The sequence below is a fragment of the Suricata suricatta genome, chromosome 9 (assembly GCF_006229205.1).
Source record: "Suricata suricatta isolate VVHF042 chromosome 9, meerkat_22Aug2017_6uvM2_HiC, whole genome shotgun sequence".
In the NCBI taxonomy this organism is placed as follows: domain Eukaryota; kingdom Metazoa; phylum Chordata; class Mammalia; order Carnivora; family Herpestidae; genus Suricata; species Suricata suricatta.
Window position 1 is genome coordinate 117,705,119 of NC_043708.1, and position 27,651 is coordinate 117,732,769.

Consider the following 27,651-nt stretch of genomic DNA (forward strand, 5'->3'; position numbering starts at 1 on the left):
AATAAATCAAAGATGGAAATGATAACATACATACAACCTCTTTTGGTAAAATCAAATGAGAAGGCACAATCAATGTATCAGTTTTAAGTTATTAAGGAGTTAATACCAATCTTTAACTAATATTTTATAAGCTACAATTAATAAGAACTGATTCATTACCTAGTTGAAAACTTAGCAATAAAACCTAAAAACCTCCTTCCTCTTCCTTTTAAGTGACTTCTTCTCTGTTGTGTAACCAACTCAAACTGGAACTACATATGTGGGCATCCCTTAACTATGTAACTGGAAGAGACTGTCCACTCTTCTAAACACTTCCAGTATATCACTAAGTGATGCAGTTAGATATAATTTGTACTCAATAGTGTCAATGACATTTTAGGGTATAAGTTACCTGTATTTTAAGTAACACAACTTATCTCAAATATGAAATCTCTAGTTCCCAGTACCCAGGTTCCTCCATTCATTTAAAAATTTGTAAATAAATACTTACTGGTAGGTAGTGAAGATTCATCCAGGATCATATCATCTACTCTGATCACACAACGCACAAAAATACTACAAAAGCTGATCAACTGAGGTAAACTTCCAAGAAAAGTAGTATCTCCAATTTCAAATGCTTTGATTTTATGAACAAAGTCTGATTTAGTACCACAGTTTCCTTCCATAGGTGGCCTTACAAGGTCTTTCATCCCATCCCTCTTCCCTTCAGGTATGTAGGGTACAATAAAGTGGAGGAGGCCATGTGTTTAAGTCTTAGCCCAGTCACTTAAACCCTGGTCAAGAGTTTTCTTGTGTCAAAGTTACTGACTGATATCAGTTAATGCACAAAGTGAAAGGAAGCTTAATCGGGTATCGCAAACATTTATCTTAAGAATTAAAGAGAAATTTAAATGGATTGCTTAATAGGATTCACCTCATCCATAATAGCTTCAAGACCAGAAAAACCCCAGTTTTCTAACCTCAACAAAGTCAACAGGCAAAACAAAAACAAAAACAAAAACAAAAAAAAACATACAGCAGTACCTTGCAGTTTAATTGCTCTGTGCATTTTATTAGCTAATATTAATGCAGCAAAGAGGGAACAAAAGCTCACAAACACTCTACACAGTTTCACAAGACACATTGCAGGGAAAAAAGTGATTTAAGAAGGATCAATAGTATCCTAGGGTCTTGGTGGACGCATTCCGGGGGGAGGTGGACCTGGAAAAAAAAGAAAGCAAAATTCCATGGGACCATTAGAAAAACATCATATAAATATCCAAGGGCCCAGCTGGAATATTTATATGTGCCGAAGTGTAAGCACTCACCTCTAATTCCTGGTGGAGGGGGTCTCATTCCTGGAGGGGGCATGCCTATTGGCGTCCCTCGAGCAGGAGGAAGCCCAATTGGTGGGCCCATGGGTGGTCTCATACCAGGTGGAGGAGCCATAATGCCTAGAAAAGAAAAATGGCAGAAATAAAGACCTATAAGTAAGCTCAGCTAATAACACACAATAAAATACAAAATAATATTTAAGGAAATGGACCCAGACTCTAAGAGTTGAACAATTTTCTGGACCATTACCATATAAGCCATCCTCAAGAGTCCACAGCTTTTCATTAAAAAACTGTTGTTCTAAAGTAGGAAATATACTCCAAGCAACCAGTAAGGTACTTAGGCTGGTTCTTTGTTCAGTATCTTCTTACAGTGTTTTTAGTTATCACTTCCTCAAGATGATACAATCTTTTCACAGAACAACACCTATATATATCTGAGAACCAAATTCTCTTACTTCTTTATGGATTCCTTACCTGGAGGTGGTGTTGCTCGGCCCACAGGAGTGGGTGGGGTCCCCCGTCCTGGGGGGTACTGAGTTGGGGCTCCAGCAATGCTGGCAGTGGCAGCCACTGCAGCAGCTGCTACAGTGCCTCTTCCCTGTGGAGTCATTACCTGAGAAGGCATGGTCAGATACAGTAAAGGTAAGGCACATCCTCTCATTATTCAAATACAAAATAAATGGTGAATACCACAGCTGATTAAATATGAAATAGTTATAGCAATTTTTCACCTCTTCCATTGTTTTCATTTAAAAAATCTCAGCACACTAACACCTCCTCCTTTAAATCCAACATGCCCTATTTTAATCTATTAAGTCCCTTTACATTTTCTCAACTCTGGTTTACCCAACCACATTTCTATTTACTCACCAATAGTGTTGTTACTCTTACCAAGGTGGCTTTCTTTAATCTTTTCCCCTCCCAATATGTATTTGTCCTTCAGCACCCTCTATAGCATATACTGCTTACAGAGTATAAGATGTGCATCAGGCTTTTAAATCGACTCTGCCTCTTGGCACTTTCAATAATATACAACCTCCTAATTCCTCACCTGTTGGGATGGACCCCCAACCCCTCGGACAGGGCCTGCTAATCCAGCAGGAGCCTGGGGAATTGGTACACCAGCTGGTACTCCTCTGCCAGCTGCCCTGCCAACCCCAGGACCTCCTGCAGCTCCAGCAAGAGGTACCCGAGCAATGCCAGTCTGAAACGAGAAAAATTAGTTTGAAACCAAATGAATTACCAAAGCTATCAATAATCTTATTCCAAAGATTAACTGGTTTCCACCATTTTTCCTACCACCCAGCTATATCAGGTTCTATACACAGCATTAGGTAAGTGTACCATGGACGCATTCAGAAGATTAAACGCACATCTGTCAAATTGTGAATAGACAAATAAGCTACTCCTAACCTTATATAGGTAGTACCCAACCCATTGAATAATTCATCAGAAAGCCCTTATCTCCAAATATACACAAGTAAGAACTGACATTAGGAGTTGGGCATATTTTACTTGACAAATGTATACAATTTATTGTGCTTCATTGTACCTTGATATAGCATCATCTCAAATAGTGTGATGTCCTTCCATATTAATGTTCTATCCTGCCCTATATACTCCTTACATCTTTCGGGGGTGGTCCTTCCACTGTCATGGAAACCAAGTTCTCCCCACGTAGCAACACCAGACCCAGAACCCGCTTTTCTTCACGTTCTGGCTGCTTTGCATTCTTTGGCCTATAAAGCAGAAGTAAATTTTAGTAAAATAAGCTAGGGATCACTCGCTAAAGAATTTACAGCTCACTTTAATAAATGTACACATGACAACAATTGATGCCTATATATTCATGCTGTTACTAAGTTATGACAAAACAAAGGTAAAAAAAAAACACTAGACTCACTGACATAAGAGTAAATGTTAAAGCTCTTTTCCTATCAAAATTTTCCAGAATGCCCCCGTAATGTTATACTACAGCAAAACTAATTTCTTCTTTATGAAACACAGACGCAAATGATATGGCTAAAGTATTTTAAAATGTTTTCATATTAAAATGGGAAGTAAAATTTTTAAATCATTTTTTAACTTAGTAAACCTGGGTAACAGACAACTAAAATGGGAACTACCGGCAATGAGGCCATACCAAATGATAAAGAAACAAAACAAAACAGGTTTGGGATTAGAGACACCTTTGTATTCCTGGCCTTACCATTTATATAACCATAGGAAACCTTAAAAATTAAAAAAAAAAGAAACCCTGTATAAAATCACAACTGTTTGCAGCAAAAATCTACATGCATAGTTAAAAGCAACTGACAATATCATTCAATAATCCTGAGTACTATCACAGAAAAAACTTCACAATTTAAAGCATTATCCACGTGGAATTATCCCTATAACTTAGTGAGAAATGTTAAACAGAGAAATCAAACATGCCTAACATTCTCAGCAAATGCCTTTAGTATTTATCAATATCGTTAAGGATTTCTTTTATTTTCAGTAAAAAGTTAGATTATTTAACCAAACAAAAACTAACACTTGAAATAGTCACCCTTAGAATTTATAAAATAAATCTACTTGTTGTACATAAAGGAGACTGAGAATACATGAAGAGGCATATGTTATGAATTCTATTCAAATTTGCCTGAGAGGAACAGACTACAGCAGGCAGGTGATACCTAAGTGAAGTGGGCACTTTTTCTTCGTATTTAATAAAACCTAAATGAAGTGGGCAAATTAAACTTCTGATCAGTGTATCAAAGACTGTGGCAATAAATTAAATCAAGCCAAGAGTCAAGATGCCTTTTAAGTTCTGACCCATGATAAGAAACAATGCCACCTTGAATGTGCAGAGATATTACAAATACCAACGCAAATACTCTGAATGAAAAGTCAAGTGAGTTTATGGAAGTAAGATCCACCAATTACTGTGATCTTATTGCAGAGGCATAATAGTGCTCTGTGAAAGGAAGCTCCCTGGTCACAGGTACAAAGAGGGTAGCCTAATGTGGTAAGGCACAAGCACAGAGAATATTCCTGAAGAAATTAAATGGGTAAATCTCAAATACAATAAGCAAAGCGGGTTAAGAACTGACACCAAGTTAACACTGAACATGATGATTTTGACAAAACAAGGAGCATGCAAGGAGGCTGACTAAACAAATGTTAAACCTGGCCTAGAGTATTCTAATCATATCCTAACCCCTCAACCATGAGGAATAAATTGTTATTTGTAAGATTCCTTCAGTCTGAAGGAATGCTACAGAACTTACCTATTAATAAGATTTCTCAACTTTAAAAATAAATAGAACTTGATACTTTCCTCATACTGTGCAGTTCTATTCCAAGTTAAGTTCATGATGGTGTTTGCAAAGTTAAAGCAGTAGTGTAAATACAATGCCTTCAAGACTGGGAGACCTTGGGGACACGTGGGTGGCTTAGTCAGTTAAGCATCCAACGTTAGCTCAGGTCACAATCTCGTGAGTTCAAGCCATATGTCAGGCTCTGTGTTGACAGCTGAGAGCCTAGATCCTACATCAGATTCTTTGTCTCCCTCTCTCTCTGTTCCTTCCCAGCTCATGCTCTATCTTTCTCTCTCAAAAATAAATAAACATTTAAAAAACAACTAGGAGACTCTGATCTTCAGAGATGAGGTCAAGAGATTAGACAAAAGACTAACCACTATCACATCTTCCCTACCTCCGTCAGTTACCCTCTATAATCCCTTACTCCTATAATCCTCTCCCTCAATATTCCATTATCCAAACCCAAGAGGTCTTACTTGATCTTCCTGAATTCATCGCAATCACAGAGGATCAAGTTCATATGTTTGTCAAAAGCCTTAAAGGTGCCAATGAAGATTCGGCCATCTTGCAGGATACATCGCATTCTATAGTCAATGTGTTGCAGCATCTTGCTGCTTTTTCCCACAGTCTGAAATGAATAAGAAAAGGTATATGCAGTTACTTTATAACCCGCCCTGCCGATTCTTCCCCACTCCTATTACCAATCCAAATTTTTTTCCTTACCACATCCTCCCTCCCATGTTTTCTCCAAAAATACTTTGTCTCAAGATACTGGGCCAAATTTAGATCCAGGACAACCCTACTCTGTGGAACCCTCAACTTCTCAGAATGACTATGCAGTTTCCCATCATCCTATTTCTTCCCCCAACAGTTTCACAAATCTAGTTTCATTTTTGCATTCTATCATTCTGATTCTTCTCCTTTACCAATTCTAATCCCAAATCCCACCCTCCTTCAAAACACTTGACCCTGTGAACTATTTCTTTTCCCCTAGACACCTAGCCAAACAGTGGGAAATTGCTACCTCCATTAAAAACTTTCTAACTCCCAACAACCCAATGTAAATACAAACCACTATTTAGTTTCCCAAAGGCCTCTGTCCTAGTTATATCACACCCTGTATCTTCTCTCACTCAGAACTTGGATCAGTGTTTCTCAAACTTGTTTTGGATCAATTTATCATACTAAGGCACTTTTTGCAAATATTTTTATCATGGGGCAACTGGGTGACTCAGTTGAGTGTCAGGTCATGATCTCACCATTGTGAGTTTAAGCCTCACATTGGGCGCTGCACTGACAGTGCAGAGCCTGCTTGGTATTCTCTCCTTCTCTCTACCCCTCCCCTACTTGCTCTCACTTTCTCTCAAAATAAATAAATAAAAATCTAAAAAAATTCTCCCTCTCTCTCTCTGTGCACCTGGGTGGCTCAGTTGGTTAAGTGTCCAATTCCAGATTTCTGCTCAGGTCATGATCTCATGGTTGAGACCCAAATCGAGCTCTGAGCTGATCAAGCAGAGCCTGCTTGGGATTCTCTGTCTCTCCCCCCTCCTCTCTCACAATAAATAAATAAAAATATGTAGGCCACTAATCCATACACCTAAAAAGAGAGATTGATGGATTGTCTGCCCCTCCATCACTTGTGGAGTACACATGCACTCTTTCTCTCTCTAAAATTTTACTAATTTTATCCTAAATCACCCACTCCACTAAAATATTTGAATGGTATAATACTGTATCTCTATTTATATTCTTTGGTCCTTTGGAAGACCTCAAGCCATTGTAAAATCAAATATTATTTCCACTTCTCAAAATCAATTTTTGCTGCCTTTAGGATAGTCTTTCTGTTGGGAATACATGTTCTCAACTACCTAAACTTTAACAAAACCACAAAATGGATTAGGATGCTATATCTCTCTACAAACTGCTTATTATGTGCATATTACCTAAGGCCAAGGTCTTAAATCCCTCCATTTTCAAAGTAGACTTTATTGTAACCTAAATAAGGATCCTCTACCTGCAGGATGGTCCCTTATTATGGTAAATCATGACCAAAATTCCCTTATGTATTTTCTCACATATAAGATCCTTCTTAAGATGTTTCCCAAACTAGGGTGCCTGGGTGGCTCAAGTCCAACTCCAGTATCATGTCATGATTTCAAGGGGTGTGGTGCTGAGCCACACTTCAGGCTCTGCACAGGGCCTGCTTGGGATTCTCTCTCCCTGTCTGCCCCTACTGCTCACTCTGACTCTCAAAATAATTAGATCAACTAAAAAATATATATGTTTTCCAAACTATCTTATCACTAAAATAGGACAAGGGTCATATCTCTTCTTCAGTTGATATCCCATACAATGAGACACTATCTCTAAAGATTGATTTCTTGTTTCTAACATCAAAAACACAAAGACACCCCACACTCTGGCAAATGTTGGGCCCTTCCAGTAGCTTTTTGCCCTCTGCCTTAAGATACATCTTACCATGGTTGCTGTTCCACCAAATCCAATGTCCAAAGAAAGGTTTCAGGATCCTTAATACCTAAGGGAAGGCTACAGATAAAGGTATGACGCAGGTTCTCTTACAAACAATGCAAGCTTGGGGCAGAAGCTTCAAACAGTAGATGGAGCCTGCAGAGGAAAGCAGGATCTAGCTGCACTGCAATCTACCATGTTTAAAAACAGGCAGACAATTTTGCATGAAAATCACCATAACAGATATATTTAAAATAAAAACACCTCCCATGTTCCATACCCACCACAGGAATACCAAATTTCACCACTCCTTCACCTTAACTTCCACATTTTACACACGTAAAATTGACAATGTTTACTAAACTTTTATATTATACAGATATTTTTAAATGTCTAAAAATCACTTTCAATTTCCATTCCAAAAATGTAGTGTTTTCTTTTTCCATCCTTACAATAGGTGGTGCTTCGTTCTCTGGTCCTAAGTTAACCTATCATCTCAACTTCAAAATTTTGACAATATCCTTAAGCTTCACAGCCATCTGAATTATTCTCCTAAATCAGTTAAAATTTTTGCTTCTTAGCTAAGCCACCTAAAGGTTTTCAACCTCAATGCCCCACTCTATGACCCTGCCGAAACCCCTTCAAGGTAATTCTAAATGATATTCATTTACCAAGAACCAAATGCACTATCATATACCTACTTAGGACTTTGTATGTAAAAACTAAACAAAAACAACTGAATACTTGCTTATATGGATATATAGGTAATTTTTTTAGCATTCAAAAGAACATGCATTATAACAGTATTATCATTTTTCCCAATATATTAAGAAAGATGCTTAGATTTTGGCAATCAAATCAAGTCAAAACTGGAAAAGAGTCTCAAACTACTAATTATACTTATTTAAAATGCAAACACAAATAATATTACTCTTGAATGGGAATTTAGCATTATGCAAAAAAGTAGCCTAGTATAATAAACAAAATCTGGCATAATTTTACTCTTAATAATATAAACATTTCTAGTAAACTTGTTTTGTGTTTTCAATAGAGACACTTTGCAAACAGCAAAGTATACTGGTTCAGAAGATTACGAATCCTGTGCTTTATAAGAAAATAAAATCATCAAAATTAGTGGTTGTGAACTAAAACATCAAAACAATAAGGTGAAAGAAATGTTTTGACGATATAGTTTTCCATGTGGAACTATGACACTAGATCAAAAGAGAACAGAATGGTATGAAAGAAAAAATTCAATAAAAGTAGGTAAGATGTAGAAAAGAGGTTTCCCTATAATGACAAACATTTGATGGCAGTTAAATACATTACAAGAACTTTGGAGTTTCAAACTGTCTAAAAAATAAATTCTTGATAACATTCAGAATATCTTATAAACTTTGTTCTCCAAATGCAAACTACTAAGCACTTTTTGTACATTTTCTTAAATACTTTCTGCCTATACATCCTTAACTCTGTCCATACTTCAACATTCATCATGACTATAATTATCTATAAACTTGGCTCTTCTTCCCATCTACCCAAAGTAGGTCTTCAAAGATACAATGACATCAAGAATACCCCCTTTTATAGAAGCCAACCTTTGTATATGACATAATGTTTTGCATAAAAGTGACATGTAATGATCTCAAAAGAGCTATTCAAATCAGCAGACTGACATGCCCTCCCCTTCCCAAATCAATGTAGTTTGTAACCAAAACTCACAGGAGTAATTTATGGTCTATAATATATATGTTCTGAATTCTGACAGGATTATCTATAAAGCAGAGTCTAAATCCAAGAATACTTATAATTTTTTTATTTTTAATCATTAGATATTGTCATATTTTTATATCTACTAAGATTTTAAATCTTCAGCAATCCATAGTAACAGAAAGTAAATCATGTACAGAAAGTAAAATTAAGTGGTAATCTGAAGTTGGGGGTAGAAACATAAAATGTATGTAAATGAGCATGAAGGATCTTACATTGGAAATTGGAAGTCCTAAAAGTTCCTGGCAATGGCTGCAAAAGTAAATTTTAGAAAATTTAGGTGATATTTTTATGGTTTATACCTACACATGAGTAAAGTTGGTTTTAAAATGTAAAAAAATGTCAGAATCTTTCAATAATGTAAGAAGTTTGTAACCCTGCTTTTTGTATCACTGTTGGTACAATGAAAAAAGCTAACCATTCAACAAGACACTATTACTGGATCCTACCCTTTTTACCATCAACAATGGAGACAAACTACCGAATACTGAGCCACGAGACAGTCATTATTAGAAAAAATTTTTTTAAATGTTAGGGCTAGATTTCAAGATTTCATTTAAGGGAAAAAATGAAACCACAGAAAGTTATCTTATGTAAGGATAAATATAATGGAAATCAGCATCTAGTGTGCATTTAAGGTAAATTTGTAGTTAGTCATCTCTCCTGTAAAAATTTAAAATTTAAAACAAAACTTTACCTTCAGATGCAAAAAAGATTTGAGCATACAGATTTTCCTGTTGCCTCAGTCAAAAATATTCTGTCCCACCTGATATTTCAATGAACACACAACTACCAGCCCTAAGTTTTACTTTAGCTGTAAGAAACCAACAAATTTAAACAACTGTATAGCAGGAGAATAAAGAAAAAGCCAGTCAGTCCTGCATCTGTCCATCAGCTAACCTGTTTGAGTATCCAAACTCCTTCCACAACTATATGTTGTTAACCAGATATCAAGTATAAAAATGGACCTCGAAATAGGAGTCACAAACTAAGGAGCTGGAGGGGCACATGGGTGGGTCACTTCTGTCAAGCATCCTACATCAGCTCAGATCATGTCTTACAGTTTGTTAATTTGAACCCTGCATCAGGGTCTCTGCTGCCAGCACAGAGCCTGCTTTGGATCCTGTTAACCTCCTCTCTCCTCACCTCCCCAGCTCATGTGCATGTGTTCTCTCTCCAAAATAAACAAACACTATAACAAAAAATAAATATTGACTTCCAAAAATATCTTTAAAAAAAGAACTGGAGACCTAGAGAACTGGGGACATGGACATGTAATATGATGTAAAATTATTTTATATGACATGAGATATATTTCATAAAATAAAATATACATATACACTACTCACAACTCAGAAAAGTGGTTGGCTGGAGTGGTTAAGAAAGACTTCCCTTAATGAATAGGACTTGACATAAAACAGTTTATCTCTTATCCCTAATTTTAGTACATCATTATTATGAATCTTTGTAAGAAGAAAAGGATGTATTAATTTGGAGATTGATCAAATGTATCTCCACAACAAATGACAGCAAAATGTCTCATGAAAAGTAAAAGAGTAGTGAAATCACACTGCACTGATGAATTAGCAGTTATGATGAAGCTCCTTACATCAAAAGGCATATAAGTAAATGAATGGCCAAAATCCCTGACTCAAAAAATTTTAAGATTTTTCATTGGACAAGTTCTGAAACTTTTGGGAGACTCTCAATCTTTTGGGAACTTTTCAAATGCTAAAACTTTAAAAAAATACGTGAAAAGGTAAGATGTTTGGGGCACCTCGAGGCCTCAGTCAGCAAAGCGTCCAACTTCAGCTCAGGTCATGATCTCATGGTTCATGGGTTTGAACTCCACCATCGGGCTCTGTGCTGACAGCTGAGAGCCTGCAGCCTGCCTTGGATTCTGTGTCTCCCTCTCTCTCTCTTCCCCTCCCCTGCCTGTGCTCTGTCTCTCAAAAATAAACAAACATGAAAAAAAAGATGCTCAAACCTAGCCAAGTCACATAAAACAAATAAGAAATCATATAATAATAGTAATGCATTAGTGCTCAAACCAGGTAAAATAGCACACCTTTCACAGAAAAATGTACAAAAAAGTTTAACAAGTAAAAGGAGATAACACAAATAAATGGAAAATATTCATTCAGAAAGCATCGCCAGTTAAAACCACACACACACACACACACACACACACACACACACAATTTTCTTTTGGAACTTTATTTATCAAAGAAAAAAAAAGACACCAGAAATGGTACTGAGAAACTAGCACTAGTAGTAATTGTTCTCAATGGCAATCAACAATGCTTATGATGTCGGAAAGCAATGGAACAGAACATTTAAGAGTCATATTAACATTTATACCCTGCCGTCCACAATTGACTTCTATCCTAATGAATTTAACATACCAAATATATGTTAAAAAAATAAAACTAATATTTATAACAGCATAGCAAACTAGAATAAAAAACAAGTACAAGGGAAAAGTAAATAATGAATGAACTATCATTTATTCATCACAAATGATAATTATGAGGACTAATAAAATGAAGAAACATTAATGATATACATTTAAGTGAATACAAAAAATTTGTTACAAGCATGATTTCAACTGAAAAAAACAGGCAAAATGAAAGAAAATTCAACTTTATGGTAGGTTTCAAACATGCGTTTTAAAACTTTTGGTTTACTTTCACATTTTTCTTGTCTATCACTTGGATGCTTTAGATTTTTATAGGGAAAAAAAGAAACCTATTAATTAATTGTTAATATATCTTTAAAAGCCTACCCATCTACATTTATTCTTTAGATATAATTGTTAAATTTGGCCCTCATCACAGAAATTCATTGGATTCTCTACCCTTAATGTTTACTTCATTTATATACACTCCTTCCTATATAACTCCTTTTCCTTTACAACATTCTATAACATCACCACTCACCCATTGTCCTAACCTGGTGTTTTCGTCTTTGAATGTGGTTCTCTAAGATGCCAGTCAACATTCTTTTAAGAGCATTTGTCTGCCATTTAATCTTTTACAACTACTCCACTCTGCTGCTGTAGTTCCAAACACAGCCACAGACCATACATAAATACAAGGACTTTGTTGTGTGTCAATAATTTTTTTCTTTTTACAAAAACAGTGAGTGGGTCAGATACTTTAACAATCCCTGCTCTACAATAATCCTAGTAACCAGTGCTGTTTAACTATTACTTGAGACTAGACTCAAACATAGTATCAGAAAATTACATGATTATATTTGCAGGTCATAATGTAGGATTTACGCAGCAGGGGTGTGTGGCTGGCTCAGTCAATAGAGCATGTGACTCTTGATCCTGAGGTTTAAGTTTGAGGCTCATGTAAATAAATATAATTATATTCAGTAACTTATAAGTGTATATGAAATGCACTGAAAACACAAAAGATTTCAGGTTAAAAAAAAATCAATTGTTGCGAGTAATTTAAAAATGGCCCCACTCTGAAAACAGCTGAGGACAATGATCAGATTCTATTGCCTGAATCCATTACACTGCCTTGCAATCAATTCCAGGTTATTACTGGAAAATGCTGAGTAAAGGATTCAGCAGTGGGGGTTGGGTGGCTCAGTCAGTTAAGCATCTGACTGTGGCTCAGGTCATGATCCCACAGTTTATGGGTTTGAGCCCCACCTAGGGCTCTGTGCTAACAGTTCAGAGCCTGCAACCTGCTTCGGATTCTGTGTCCCTCTCCCTGCTCCTTCCCCTCATACTCTCTCTCTCTCTCTCAAAAATAAAAAAATTAATAAAAAAGGGGTATTTAGCAGGGGAGAATTTTTTTGAGAAAACTTACCTTTTTTTTCTCTTTTACTTTAAAAGTCAAAATAGTAGCTATAAACAAGCCCAATTAATTTGAGTTGAGGGATAATACATTAAAACAGAAATAAAGAAAATCTAGAAAAAAATTCATCCAAAAGTTCCCTTTCTCTCCTAGTTTCTAAAAAGTGTACTAAACCCTTTTGATAAATCTCAAAATAAAAAAAAGTCATATAAAACACAGAAAGAAAGACTGTAAATAAATCTACCTCGGAGTGAAAAAAAATCATGGATAATATTTTTATTACATTGTCAGCTGAATCAAATACACTGTCAGCTGATTCAAATACTCTGTTGGAAAAAAAGTGAAAAAAAAAACGAAGAAGCAATAGTTATCAAATATGCACGGGAAAATATTTAGCTTATCTGATTAAGAATGTGATGTATGTTTATAACTCAGTAGGCACAAATGATATGTAATTAAAACCAATGCAGGTAAAAGTGTTAGCATCACCAGGCACTCATTTTTTTCAAGGCAAAAGAGACTAACACTTCGTAATACAGTTTTAAAAATGTACCCTAAGGGTTATATTCTGATACAATTTATTTTCATATCTACGTATCTGAGAAAATAATTCTATCTGATACGTTATGCTAAGCAGTCCACTGAAACTTTATTAAGACCACCAGGAAAAAGATGAAGTTTCTCACAATAAGTAATTACAAAACATTGATTCACAGGTATTCAGCAGTCATTTATAATGAAGTATGTTCTTATAAGGTTAATTTGAAAATCAAAAGAATTTAGCTATGAATAAAACTACTTAAAAAGCATGTATAACTGGGAAAGTAAGAAATCAAGGTAAAAATGTCATGATCCTATTGCTTTTACATTTTTAACCTTTCTGCAATGTGCTTATAATATGAAATTTTTTAGGAAAAATTTTTTTAAATTTATTATAGTTTATTGTCAAATTGGTTTCCATGTAACACCCAGTGCTTCTCCCCACAAGTGCCCCCCACCATGACCATCACCCCCTCCCTCCCTCCCCCTCCCCCTTCAGTCCATGGTTTCTTTTCAGTATTCAGTAGTCTCCCTTGATCTGTGTCCCTCACTCTTCCCTGCTCTCTTTCCCCCTTCCTCTCCCCATGGTCCCCTGCCAGGTCTCTCCTGTTAGACCAATGAATGCAAACATATGATATCTATCTTTCTCTGCCTGACTTATTTTGCTTAGCATTTTAACATAACCCAAATAACTAAAGTGACCTCCAAACATATTTTATTCCAAACCATGACTGTATCAGCTCTACCTTGGTTTTTCACTTGGAAATCAGCTAACCTGGATGTTCCAATACTGCTTTAACCACCTCTTGGTGTCTCTGCTAAGAATGCCTGTCTCAGTTCCGCCTGGAAATCCACTACAGGTACTTGCTGCTGCTGAGATCGTCTTGGGTAGAGCTGACACCTATGACAAGAGCACAATACATATAAATAAATATAAATGAAAAGAAAATGTCTTATATGGATAACAATACAAAAGAAAATGTGGAGACCTTTACATTAAAAAAAATCCCCAATTAGAGTCAAAGCATGGCATTACCTTATGAGAAGACTATTAAGAAGAAACAGGAGTCTCTATACACGGGAATGTGTAAGTAAAAGGATACTACCACTTTGGATAAATAGGATACTACTCAAGGAATTAAAGTTCTTGTGGTTTAAAAAGCCCTGTATTTGAGTACCTGAATAGCTTAGTAAGTTGAGCGTTCTACTCTTCGTTTTGGCTCAGGTAATGATCTCATGGTTCAGGAGTATGAGCCCCACATTGGGGCACAGAGCCTAGTTGATAGCACAGAGCCTGCTTCAGATTCTTTGTCTCCCTTTCTCTCTGCCCCTTCCCCATTCATGCTCATTCGCTCATTCGCTCTTGCTCGCTCTCTCTCTCAAAATTAAATAAATAAACATTAAAAAATACTGTGGAAATACCATCAGTACCATATCCATTACTCGCTTTCCAATCCTATCTGGAAACAATTCTTTAACCCCTAATAAGAGGAGTGGGGCATTTGCTAAGCCATTTCCAGGAGACGTTAAAGACTGTCATCCATACTCATACTCCTAAGGAGCAACCGCCTGAAACAAGGAACTACCAGGGCCCAGACTCTTTAGACTCTCAAACTGTAAACTACCTACCTATTGGTCAGAAGGAAATTCCATAGAAAAGCCCTTAACATACCCCTATAGATCAGTAATCAGGTTGTGAACCTGATTCTGAGAATGATGAAGAAATGTACAAAGTGTTATTGGCTAACAAAACTAGCATAAAAAGTAATCACCAGAAATCTTCCCTAACTAAGTGTGTGTGTGTATGATATTTATGTGTATTTATGTATATATGTATATGTATGTATGTGTGTGTGTGTGTGTGTATATATATATGTATATATATATATAACTATTCCATAACAGATTTGGAAATGGGTTTGACAAAAGGTATTCCATTATTTTCCAGTTTTTAAATAACATATTTTTTAAATGTTTTAATGTTTTGTATTTATTTTTGAATCAGAGTATGTCGGGGAGAAGGGCAGAGAGAGGGAGACACAGAATGCCAAGCAGGCCACAGGCTCTGAGCTGTCAACAGAGAGCCTGATCTGGTGCTTGAACTCCTGAACCGTGAGATCATGACCTAAGCCAAAGCCAGACACTTAACCAACTGAGCCACCCAGGTGCCCCAGTCTTCAAATAACATTTTAAACATTCTGTTATACAGTTAAGAATTGGGTTAACTTTTGTTCATGCTTCCTGAGAATCCTTGAATTTACCAACTGATTGTAGTTCTTCATTATTCATGGTGGGCCCCTTGGATCACACATGAATTAATGCTAACAAGAAAATTCAGGATAAGGGCTGGCCAAGGCACAAAGACCAACCATGTGATTAGAGTGTTGGGCCTTTGAGCTTGACCACTTGGAAAGGGATGGCATCAAGTGAGATGGACTTCAATCATATGGCCAATTATTCAATCTTTTCAAGTACAGGAAACTCTAATAAAACCTCTACAAGGCACCCAAAGTTCTGGGGAGCTTCTGGGTTGGTGACCCATACACTGATTGTGCTGAGACAGTATTACATCCTAAAGACATGGACATTACAGATCTTGTCCTAGGAGTCTCTTCCTTTGGCTTATCCTGATTTGAATCCCATACAGTAAACATAATAGTAAGTATAGTGCTTTCTTGAGTTCTGTGAATTACTCTAACAAATTACAGAGCCTGAGGAGATAATGGAAACCTTAAATTGTATCTAGCTGTTTCGAAGTTCAGGTGGCCTAGAAATTCAATGTCTCCCTCTCTCTCTGACCCTCTCCTGCTTGTGCTATCTCTGTCTCTCAAAAATGAATTTAAAGAACAGTCCCATTAAAATCAATGAATAATTAAGTCTTTATCTGGGAATGCTCAGTTCCAATCCTTTCATTACCAAATCGCAATTAAGTCTCTCACCTATTAGGCTTCTAAAAAGTGTTTCAGCCAAAAAAATTTTTTGTTGTTGTTTTTGCTTCTTTAAACTCCTATTGGGGGTTCCCTTTTAAGTTTAACCTGAAACCCAACTAAAGACTAAGGTAAAACTGAGAAAATAAAATGCAGTACATATAACATTTACTTCATGAAATGCAGACTATAAACTTATTTTTTATATTTTTTTACATTTATTTTTGAGAGACAGAGAGAGAGTGAACAGGGAAGGGACAGAGAAAGAAAGAGTCACAGAATCTGAAGCAGGCTCCAGGCTCCAAGCTAGCGGTCAGCACAGAGCCCGACATGGGGCTTGAACCCATGAACCATGAAATCATGACCTGAGCCGAAGTTGGACAATCAAAGAGACTGAGCCACCCAGGCGCCCCCACCCTGAGTATAAATTTAAAAAGATATCTGAAAGGGCACAGAAAATTGTCTCTACAGAAGACTCTCCAGTCCCAATCTCCAAATTCTCTCTTATTTGCAATACATCAAGAAATAAGAAAGACTTTCTCCAGCCCCAAAATCCAAAACTGATTTACTTGATAGATCTATTGGAACACAAACTGACCATAAATTCCAGGAGTACACATCAATGAGCTTCTTTTTTTTTTTAATTTTTTGTAATGTTTTATTTATTTTTGATACAGAGAGAGACAGAGCATGAGAGGGGGAGGGGCAGAGAGAGAAGGAGGCACAGAACCGGAAGCAGGCTCCAGGCTCTGAGCTGGCTGTCAGCACAGAGCCCGACGCGGGGCTCGAACCCACGAGCGTGAGATCTGACCTGAGCCGAAGTCGGAGGCCCAACCGACTGAGCCACCCAGGCACCCCAATGAGCTTCTAATTAACAGTTGTAGTTGGTCTGTGGGATGTTCTGTCTTCAATGCTTTGGTTTTTACTCAGTTTTGTTTTGAATCTTGGATGCAACATGAATAACAATCCTTTATTAACCATTAGAACTGGAATACACACAATTTCTCAGAAATACTGACTTTTATTTTGGCAAAAGGTTTAATATTGATAGATTATCATTAAAATAAACAGAGTATAACTATCAAATATCCCAATCCTGAGAGAATCCTGAGCATATGTAGCAAGCTTATAGAAGATCAATACTGCTAAACCCATCCCCATCATCACACACTCTCAAGTAGAGAGAGATGACTTGGGTAATTACACTATTTCCGTAACCCAAAACCCCTCCTCCATTTTAGCACCCTATACTATTTATAAAATACATACAGAAGTGAAGAAATGAAGTTACTTCTTTGAAAGCAACAATATGTTTCCAAAGATGTGGACAAGAAAATGACACCTAAAGAATGCTGAAAGATGAGGATGACTTTGCCTGTTATGCTGGTCCACACTGATCCTATAATGATAATGACTCTAACAAAATATAATATGTATGATAGAAGCATAACCCACCAACAAAAGATTCTCCTCAAGAAACCTCCCATACCACCACCACAATCTCAAATACTTCTAGGAACTCTGGGGGGAAATGTCACTTTTCAGGGTGTCTGGGTGGCTCAGCTGGTTAAGTGTCCAACTCTTGGCATTAGCTCAGATCATCATCTCATGGTTTTGAGAGTTCGAGCCCCTCATTGGCTCTGTACAAGCAGCATGGAGTCTGCTTGGAATTCCCTTTCTCCCTCTCTCTGCCCGTCCCCCACCTGCATTGTCTCCATCTCACTCAAATAAACTTAAAAAAAATTTTTTTTAATGTCACTTTAAAAACTTTGAAGTTACAAAAGACATTACAAGAGAAAAATAACATGGCAAAAAGTCTACTATAAAGGAAAAATTATATATTCATTCATGAAATATTTCTTTTCAAAGTAATTCCCCAAATAAAAATGTAATAAAATAATGAGCTCAAGAATAATAAATAAAATAAACAGGGAAAATGGGGAAATCATTAGCTTCACCAGTGATTTAAAATGTGCAAGCAAAAATATATTGCAATTTTCCTCCATGTAAAATGTGCAAATAACAAAAATAGGAGACCAAATGCTACCATCAATTTACACCAGCTTTAAAAAAGAAAAGAAAAAAGCCTTACACGGGTACCAGTAAGCATCTGACTTCAGCTCAGGTCATGATCTCACAGTGCATGGGTTCAAGGCCCACTTCAGGCTCTCTACTGATAGCTCAGAGCCTGGAGCTTGCTTCAGAGTCTGTGTCTCCCTCTTTCTGCCTCTCCCCCATTCATGCTCAGTCTCTCTCTCAAAACTAAATAAACATTAATATTTTTTTAAAAAGCCTTACATTTGAGGCAGAAATAAAATGTAAATAATAATTGAGTATCAACTTTCAAATTGCCTGCCTTTATATTTGTTTATAATCACTAAGAAATGCAAGCACCCTAAGTATAAATTAATTATGAATTTTATTATGTTATTATACCACCCACAGTCTAAACTTCATAAAATAAGGTAGATTTATATGGATTCACATAGAAAGATTCCCAAGACATATTGTTGCAGAACAATAAATCTTACATATGTAGGCAAACAAATCACAAGTATGCCTCCCTCCTCTCCCTACCATGTGTGTATACACCATGAATAAATAGGAAAAGCTCTAGAGGTATAGACATCTACATACTTCCTGGATTATCTCCAAAAAGGGAAGGAGTAAGAATTGATGATACGTTGAAGTGAATCCTCTCTATCTCAAAGTTACATGTTTTATAAAGAGACTACTCATGTATTTTTATTACTTGTAATTGTGAAAAATAACCAAATAAAACAGCTTTGGTAAAGAGGAAAAAAATGCTACCCACTGATACTGTCAAGATTTATAATGATAACAAAATACAAGTTCCAATAAATACTCAATATGTTATCAAGTCATTAAAAATGTTGACATATTGTATTAAAATCCTCCTTCTAGAATCTAAATTTAAAAGTGTATCTACGTATAAATATCTTAACTATGAAAAGGGAAAAAATGTACACATTTCAAAATTTAAAAAGATAATAATATTTATTTATTTTTGAGAGAGACAGAGACAAGAGTGTGAGTTGGGGGAAAGACAGAGAGAGGGAGACACAGAATCTGAAGCATGTTCCAGTCTCTGAGCTCTCAGTACAGAACCCAACATAAGGCTCAAACTCACAAACTACAAGATCATGACCTGAGAAAAGTCGGATGCTTAACCAAGTGAGCCATCCAGGTGCTGCATACATTTCAAATTTTTAATTGGATGTATCCATTAACCAAAAATAAAAATCTGAATATTGCATTCCATCAAATGCATAGTACATTTTGTGAAACAGAGATACGGTTTAGTAACAACATAAATAAAACAAGCATAATTTAAATATCGAAGTTGAAATATGTAGAATTTTATGAAGATATAACCCACATACACATGAGATAAAAAAATGCAACTTATTAATTTTTTAACAGAAATTAGTACTACATAATTTAACCATTTTGCTATATCTTCTATGTTACAGTCCTAGGTTTCTTTCATTAAGTAATAAATTCATTTCAGTACACCCTCACTGCATTATACTTTGTTCTGATTTGAAAAAGAATTCTGACCAAAATTGGTTCTCAACCCAGAATGCACTCACTCTTGGTTGCTCAGTGAGGCTGTCCTTCTACGTTTGACTTGGACTTCCACTTCTGGTATGTGCTGTTCCGTAGTCCGTCTCAGGTGTAAGCGGTCCCTGAAACAGAAAGGGGAATTTATTTGATAGACTTCAACAACTTTAAAATAACCATTTACATAAATAAAGGCTGTAGTTAAAGCTGTATTTTATATAATGGAGATGTTAAAGTGCTTGTAATCTAATTAAAACAAGGTATAGTAGAGATGCCTGGGTGGCTCAGTTGGTTCAGCATCTGACTCAGGTAATTAACTCATGATCTCATGGCTTGTGAGTTTGAGCCTCATGCTGGGCTCTGTGCTGAACAGCTTGGAACCTGGAGTCTGCTTCAGATTCTGTGTCCCTCTCTTGCTCGTCTTCCCCGCTCATGCCCTGTGTATGTCTCTCTCTCTCTCTCAAGAATAAATAAAACATTAAAAAAAAAATAAGGTACAGTAGTGGGGTGGCTAGGTGCCTCAGTTGGTTAAGCATCTGACTTCATCTCATGTCATGATCTCTCATGGTTCATGAGTTCAAGACCTACATCAGGCTCTCTGCTGTCAGAATAGAGCCCCAAGCACTTGGGTCCTCTGTATCCCCCTCCTTCTGCCCCTTCCCCCACTCTCTCTCCCTCCTTCTCTCCCTCTCAAAAAAAAAAAAGGTTCAATAGTAAGGTACATCAATTGTATCTTAATAAAAATGGGGGAAAATAAACAAGACAAAATTTAAATATTAGAATATCCTCCAACAATTAGGATATATCCTAAAGCCACTTTCCCCCTTTAAAAACTCCTTAACATCAGAAAACTGGACAAGGAATGGTGGGGGACGATACCAGTTAAGCAAAAATATTTATTTCCACTTATTTTTTACATATATAGATTAAAACATTACATTCACAGAACCATTTCTATACATTGACCTACTCACTACCCATACTTACATAATCCTGAAAAAATAGCAATGTTCATTTCAAAACTAGTCTGAAAATATATTATTAGGACAAATCCTACAGTAGAATGAAATAAAGCATAAAGTTGAAAATACAAAATCTCTACTTAAGCAACCTCCTATGCAAATGTTGTTTTCCTAGGATTTGCAAAATAAGAGATAAAAGGAATGTTTCCGCAAAAAATGAATATGTAAAACCAGTATAGCTACCACCATCTTATGATTTGCAGAACAGCAAAATGGCTGTTCAATGGCTCTGAGCATGAAATCTTGCACCTGGAAGTCCATGATAGAAACTATAAGAATCACTCCTAAAACAGCAATTTGTCGAATTGTCGAATTGGTTTCCATATAACACCCAGTGCTCTTCCCCACAAGTGCCCTCCTCCATTACCACCACCTTCCTTCCCCTACCCCCTTCCCCTTTAACCCTAGGTTCCTTTTCAGTATTCAATAGTCTCTCAGGTTTTGCGTTAAAAATACTGAGGCAGAAATGATAGAAGGAAAAACATTTTACAAAAGTCATGCAACATAATTATTTCAAAGGCAGGATTCAAAGGAAACAGCCCAAAAGCTAATTCTCGGAACTCTTGCTATTTTAGAATTCATGTTAGAACCAAATTAACCCAATAAAATAGTTTTACAGTAAACCCAAGTTGTTTTATCACTTCAAAAACTTTAAAGTTCTAACCAAGCAATAGAAATCATTTAAAAATCACATCTGTATATCAGATTTTTTAATGATAAAAGTATATAATTTGATAAAAAGAATTCCACTTCAAAATGGGTGAAAGATTATAACAGACTGCTTTCCAAAGATATACAAATTTACATTAGCACAGGAAAATATACTACAAACACACCACGTCACACCTCAGGAGTGGAGGAGATGGAGAACTTGCTAGTGGGAAAGTGAAATGGTGCAGTCTCTGGCACTTCCTAAAATTGTGAACAATAATAGTTAACATTTGACACAGCAACTGCACTCCTAGAGAGTGAAATAAAAAACATTAACTTGAGTCAGAATGTCCCTAGCAGTATTAATCATAAGAGCCAAAAAGTAGAAACAATCCAAAGCACAACCAACAAAAAAATGGATAAACAAAATATGATGTGGTATGGTATATTCAATATGATGAAGTGTCATTCAGTCCCAAAAAGGAACTAAGTATTTACTGATGAAACATGGCTTCACAAATATATTTAATACAATATTATATTAAAATGATATAATAAGAACTATTATGAACTTCTAGGTCATGGACCATCAATTATGACTAACCTAATAGTACAATTGAGAATACTCCATCACCAAAAAAATTTTACAAATGAAAATCTTTAGTTCCTTTATCCCTTCATACCAGTTCGTCAGTATGAAAGGATCTGAGTTCATCTGAGAAAAGAACCAGAAAACATAATTATTCAATTTTCTGAATCCATTTTTAAAGCTACCTGTAAAATCATCTATCAGTGGCTTTATTTGATAACATTAGAAGTTTGTTCTAAATATGTGTATGTGTGTTACGAATGTATAATCTTCCTACTGCATTCCCAACCTAGAAACCAGCTTTCAGAAAATAATCATTTAACGCTAAGAAAAAAAGTAGGGAAACTTAGTTGGTTCAACTGGTAGAGTATGCCAAGCATACTCCTGATTTCAGGGTTGTGAGTTCAAGTTCCATGTTAGGCATAGAACTTACTCAAAAAATAAAAATAAAGGGAAAAAGTTCTGTGTCCATGTTAATATTTTTGCTCCAAAATTATTTTCATTAAAAAAATTATACTAATTTGGAAATACACCGAAAAGCAAAAAGTGATCAGATCACACTTTTTCCCAGTAGCCTAAACATTTTGTCAAATATTTAATATGCCTTATATCCTACAAAAAAGGGGCACCTGGGTGACACAGTCGGTTAAGCATACTACTTCAGCTCAGATCATGATGTTTAAGTTTGGGTGTTTGAATCCTGCATTGGGCTCTGTGTAGACAGCTCAGAGCCTGGAGCCTGCTTTGGATTCTGTGTCTCCCTCGCTTTCTACCCCTCCCCCATTCACACTCCATCTCTCTCTCTCAAAAATGAATACACGTTAAAAAAAAACAAGGAAAAAAAAACTTAATAAAAATTCAACTACTAAGATCTCACGAATGAAAAATAAAACCAAAAAGAAAATGTTAGGTCATCTCAGCCTACAGACCTTCACATAAATAAAGTGAGTGCCTCTCAACCAAAACCTGTGGAATCATCAAAAAGGAAATTCTAAGCCATCAGCACTCAGGAACTAGAAAGCAAAATAAATCACTTCCTTACCCAACATTTGTTAGTGAAGGAGACAACCTTAATCATCAACAACTCTTACTCAAGCTTCTTGGCTCTGGGCCACAAAAGAGGAGGGGCAAAAGGGACCAGCCATAAAATCCAATTTCAGTCTCTGTCATGTTGAGATAATACTCATGTCCTGATTACGTCAAGGATTCTTCCAAAATATACCTAAGCAACAGAGTGCAGTGTCAAAGGGATTAAATTCAAGATGGATTGAAGATCTAAATGCCAGACCTGAAACCACAAAATTCCTCAGAGAAAACATAAGCAGTAATTTCTTGGACATTGGCTTTAGCAACTTTTTCTATACGGTTCTCCTCTGGCAAGGGAAACAAAAACAAGATTAAACTATGGGGATTACACCCAAATAAAAAGCTTTTTCACAGAAAAGGACAACATCAACAAAACAACCTACTGAATTCCCATTCAGTAGATATTTGCAAATACCTGACAAGGGAGTAATATCCAAAATATATAAAGAATTTCTACAACTCAATACCAAAAAAATTAAGAATAATAAAATAATCAATTAAAAGTTGGAAAAGGAACGGAACATTTTTTAAAAGATATATAGAGGGCCAACAGACACATGAAAAGATGCTCAACACCACTTATTAAGAAGATGCAAACAAAACCTAAGTTAAAATGGTTAGAAAGAAGTGTTAGCAAAAATGTGAAAAAAAAAAACCAACTCATGCAGTCTTGGGGGAAAATATAAACGTGCAATCACAGTGGAAAACAGTATATAACTTCATCATAAAATTAAAAACAAATAGCCTATGATCCAGGAATTCTACTTCTGAATTTTTGCCCAGAAAAAACAAAAGCACTAATTCAAAAAGACATATGCACCCCTGCGTTAACTACAGCACTATTTATAACAGCCAAGATATGAAAGCAACCAGCTAAGTATCTGCCCATAGATGAATGGATAAAGAAGATGTAACATATGTTAAAATAATGAATATTACTCAGCCATAAAAAATAAAATTTTGCCATTTTTGACAAGATGGATGGACCCAGAAGGTATTAATCCTAGGTGAAACAAGTCAGAGAAAGCCAATACCATTTTAATTAACAGTACTGTATTTTGACAGACAATAACTATATTTGTGAATACAGCACAACATATAGTCATTGAATCACTATACTGTCCATATGAAGTTAATACAGCTTTATGTGTCAACTAAACTCAAATTTAAAAAAATAAATTAATTTTGAGGCCCTGACATCCTAAATGAGTAATTTTTCAAAAACAAACCTGAGCACTTTTAGAGTAAAGGGGCGAAATAAAGATGTATCATCACCACATATGCAGAAAGTATTTCAGCAAAGAAACACTGGACAGATGCACTAGGCAAATCGAGTTAATACAAAATAAACTCCGAATAAACCCAAACCAGACAGTACTTTGCCCTAGATAGCAATACAACAGTCCCTGGACTGTTTCCTTGCTTTAAACCCCAGAAAGATTCACAAGGCCTAATCATTTTCAAAATAATTTTCAAAAAGCCCTGGTATTATGCCAATTATTCAATGGACAGCGCAGAGACCTTGAAACCTCAGAGGTCTTTCCAAAGGGATCCGCCATATTGAGATCCTGAGGCTGCGTGAAAAACTATAAAATGGCTGACGAGGATAATACACGCTCATTTTGCCAACAGCCAAAATGATCAGAAGTTAAATCAAAATATAATTCTTTCATGCAGTATGTATGTGTACACAAGTAGGAAAAAATAGCAACAAAATTCCAGACTTCTACTATTTTTAAAACTACTCAAAAAGATTCCACAACAAGCTTACATTTTCCTTAATTACATTCCAACTCAGCAGCATAACCAGACAAATTGTTTGCGATAGATGAAGAAAGGAAAGAAGGAAAGAAGGAAAGAAGGAAGGAAGGAAAGAAAGAAAGAGAGAGAGAGAGAGAGAGAGAGAAAGAAAGAAAGAAAGAAAAAAGAAAAGAAAGAGAAAGAAAGGCAAGCCCATCAAAATCCTGCAAAGAAAAACAGTATCTTGAAAATGCCCCACACAAAAGATGTAATACAGAATACTTACTTTATTAATTATACCAAATTTTCATTGTAGCTCCAGCTTCAAAACTGATGAATCAAAAGCATCACTTTAAAATTCAAACGGAGCAAGAATTCCCTAATCCAATACTCACACCCACATAGCATTCTACTCTTCTGATGGCCTCTGTTCTTGAGCAAACCAAAGCTCCTAAGAACCCTGGAGAAGGCCTGATGCCCAGTTTAAGGAAATTGTCTATAAAAGCAGCATCACTAAAGGACTATCCAGAGATAAGAAATCCGACACACTCTTAAAGGTGCTGCATGTGTAGAATGATCAAGTCTGGAAAGTGGAAATCAAATATTATAGAAAGGAGAGCTGTTTAAAGGGTTACTGAATCCCCTCTAAATATTAAGAACAATTAGATTGCTCACAATACAACCTAGGTAATCCGTTAAAATGAAAACATGGGCCTTTCTAAAAAGTTAGCAAACAGATATAAAATCTCCTGAACCAGTAGTACTATGAATCATATATGGCTTTGCCTTTCTTGCACTCCAGGCCCCCATCTCTCCCTTCTCCTGCACCACAGAAAGGCAGGGGCACAGCATGGCTGCCAGTCCCAGCAGGCAAAGAATATACAATTTCTTTGCCTCGTTGTCCTTTCTCCTTGGAAGCAGCCTTATGGGGAAGTGGAGGCCGCAAGATACAGGCTCAACAAATCCTCATCCTCATTCCCTCCACCCACTGCAGCACAACAGGAGGAGCAGTCATTCTAATGGACAGGTTAACAGGGTGGCAGCCATCCCCGCCAGACGGAGGTTTCCACACAAACCCCCCCCTCTGGTTCCCACCCCACTGCAGGGCCGAGACCGTGTTTTCTGTATTGCGCCTGCGCACCCCAAATCTTGCACCCTTCCGTACTGCAGTACTTTAGGGAGGGGGAATTTACCCACTCTTGCCTGCCTCCTCCCCTTCGCACAGCGATTTGAGGAGGGTGCGGCTGAAATTGCCAGTCAGGAAAGCTGCATGAACTACCCCTCCCCCAACTGCGGTACTGGGGGAGGGGGTGGCTGCCCCCTACCCGTCGCGCCTGCGCAGATTGCACATCTGCAGTGGCAGCCATCTTTGGCGGGCCGCACAATGGTCGTGACGCGGCACTGGATCACTGAGAGACCACAAACGTACTTTGGAAAACCTTAGTCCGAATGCAGGGAAATCAATGCAAAGTAGAGACGCCTCTGCAGTATTACAGCCCAGAATCTGCATGACCCTCACAAAATTCATAAAGCAAGTTCTGCTCACCATATCCCTAATTTTACACCAAAATCACAAAAGCGAGGGATTATAATAGACAAACATTTCGTCAGCCATCCCTTCAGGTAAGTGGTGGGCAGCAGCAAACTCTTAAGACTGTCTAGGGTCAGAGAACTGAACGTTCTCCCTCTTCGAGCTAAGAGCTGTGGACCACTCGCTGCTGTATCAGGCCGCCATCAGAATCCCTGTCCACTGCCTCCACCTCTTTGCCCCCTCTTAACGTGCTTGCTCTACCACAACCATGGTGACTACTCGGCCAAAACTCCCACACACCACCGTCACCATCCTCCCCACGACCCAATCGTCCCCCTTCCATCAACAACAGCATGGCTGCCCCGCTGCCCCCACACATCATATATCCTGGTGGGTCGCCCCTTTCAACGAGCCGCCCTCTTTGTATCACCCTCTTGGCAGCCACCCTCGCCACCTCATCCCACCACAGCCCCTCCCTACCACCACCATGACAGTTACTCGCTGCTCCGATCCACCATGGCCACCAAAATCACCTTGCTGATAATCCTCTCATCCCCTCCATTATCACTACCACAGTGGCAACCTCGCTGACCCCCAAACCAACAGCGTGGTCACCATGGTGTCCTCTTCACTACCAGAGACATCACGAACAGCCCACCTTCTGCCCCCTCCCACCACCGCCATGGCGGCCACCATCGCTAAATTCACGACTTAGGACACCTCACCCCCAAAGACCCCTTCTTACCACCACCATTGTAGCTACCATGCTACTCACCCCCAGATACCACTGTCACTTTTACCAGATGCCCTACCTTGTCACCCCCTCCTTGGTATTGTGGACTCCTTACTGATCTTATCCCACTATACCTTCCCCTGCCTTTCGCACCACTGCCATCACAATGTACCCTCCCAAACCGTAGTCATGGCCTCAAATCTCAAGGACAAAGGGCCGCTCTAGAAAGAATCTGAGTGGAGTGTTATATACCAGCCAAGACAAACCATGACATGGACAGAACACCATCCGAGAAGGTACAATGAAGCCTCAAACCTTCATTCAGTTCCCCCAGAACAAAGAACATTAGGGTCCGGATTCCCAGTATATACAGTATTACAAGTTTGGCAAACATGTAACACCCGAATGGACAAAACTGAGTATTTCCCAGGCTGTCCCTAAGGGAAGACATCCACAGAGCTGACCTGGCCCGCTCCATCGCGCTGCTAGCCGCTCCTCAGAACAGACCGTCAGGCATCTCCGGCAACCAGTCCACTCTGTGTTTGCGATACTGCGGCAGCACTAATCACATC

The 27,651-nt window shown here is 37.4% G+C and overlaps 2 protein-coding genes across 4 annotated transcripts; both read right to left on the reverse strand.

The window, feature by feature from the left end:
* Positions 1 to 1,024: 1,024 nt before the first annotated feature.
* On the reverse strand, positions 1,025 to 7,189 carry SNRPN (small nuclear ribonucleoprotein polypeptide N). Its single transcript, XM_029951709.1, has 7 exons — positions 7,100 to 7,189; positions 5,098 to 5,249; positions 2,944 to 3,055; positions 2,368 to 2,520; positions 1,791 to 1,929; positions 1,308 to 1,433; positions 1,025 to 1,200 (listed from the first exon to the last, which is right to left on the reverse strand). The coding sequence occupies exons 1-7, from the start codon at positions 7,100 to 7,102 to the stop codon at positions 1,163 to 1,165; spliced, it is 723 nt and encodes a 240-aa protein (XP_029807569.1). The 5' UTR covers positions 7,103 to 7,189; the 3' UTR covers positions 1,025 to 1,162.
* On the reverse strand, positions 5,163 to 27,651 carry SNURF (SNRPN upstream reading frame). Of its 3 annotated transcripts, none has more exons than XM_029951712.1 (4): positions 27,544 to 27,651; positions 19,757 to 19,852; positions 13,991 to 14,116; positions 5,163 to 5,249 (listed from the first exon to the last, which is right to left on the reverse strand). In XM_029951712.1, the coding sequence occupies exons 1-3, from the start codon at positions 27,555 to 27,557 to the stop codon at positions 14,011 to 14,013; spliced, it is 216 nt and encodes a 71-aa protein (XP_029807572.1). In that variant the 5' UTR covers positions 27,558 to 27,651; the 3' UTR covers positions 5,163 to 5,249; positions 13,991 to 14,010. The 3 variants fall into 3 exon arrangements, with proteins under 3 accessions (XP_029807572.1, XP_029807570.1, XP_029807571.1); XM_029951710.1 differs by lacking the exon at positions 5,163 to 5,249 and adding an exon at positions 7,157 to 7,246; XM_029951711.1 differs by lacking the exon at positions 5,163 to 5,249 and adding an exon at positions 7,159 to 7,246 and having other exon boundaries at positions 13,962 to 14,116.

Coding starts and splice junctions, on each gene's coding strand:
- SNRPN (XM_029951709.1), bottom strand. Junction 3,056..5,097: donor GATGAATTCAGGAAGATCAA/GTAAGACCTCTT, acceptor TCTGCTTTATAG/GCCAAAGAATGCAAAGCAGC. Junction 2,521..2,943: donor AAGGACCACCCCCGAAAGAT/GTAAGGAGTATA, acceptor TTCTCGTTTCAG/ACTGGCATTGCTCGGGTACC.
- SNURF (XM_029951712.1), bottom strand. Junction 14,117..19,756: donor GCCTCACTGAGCAACCAAGA/GTGAGTGCATTC, acceptor CTCTTGTCATAG/GTGTCAGCTCTACCCAAGAC.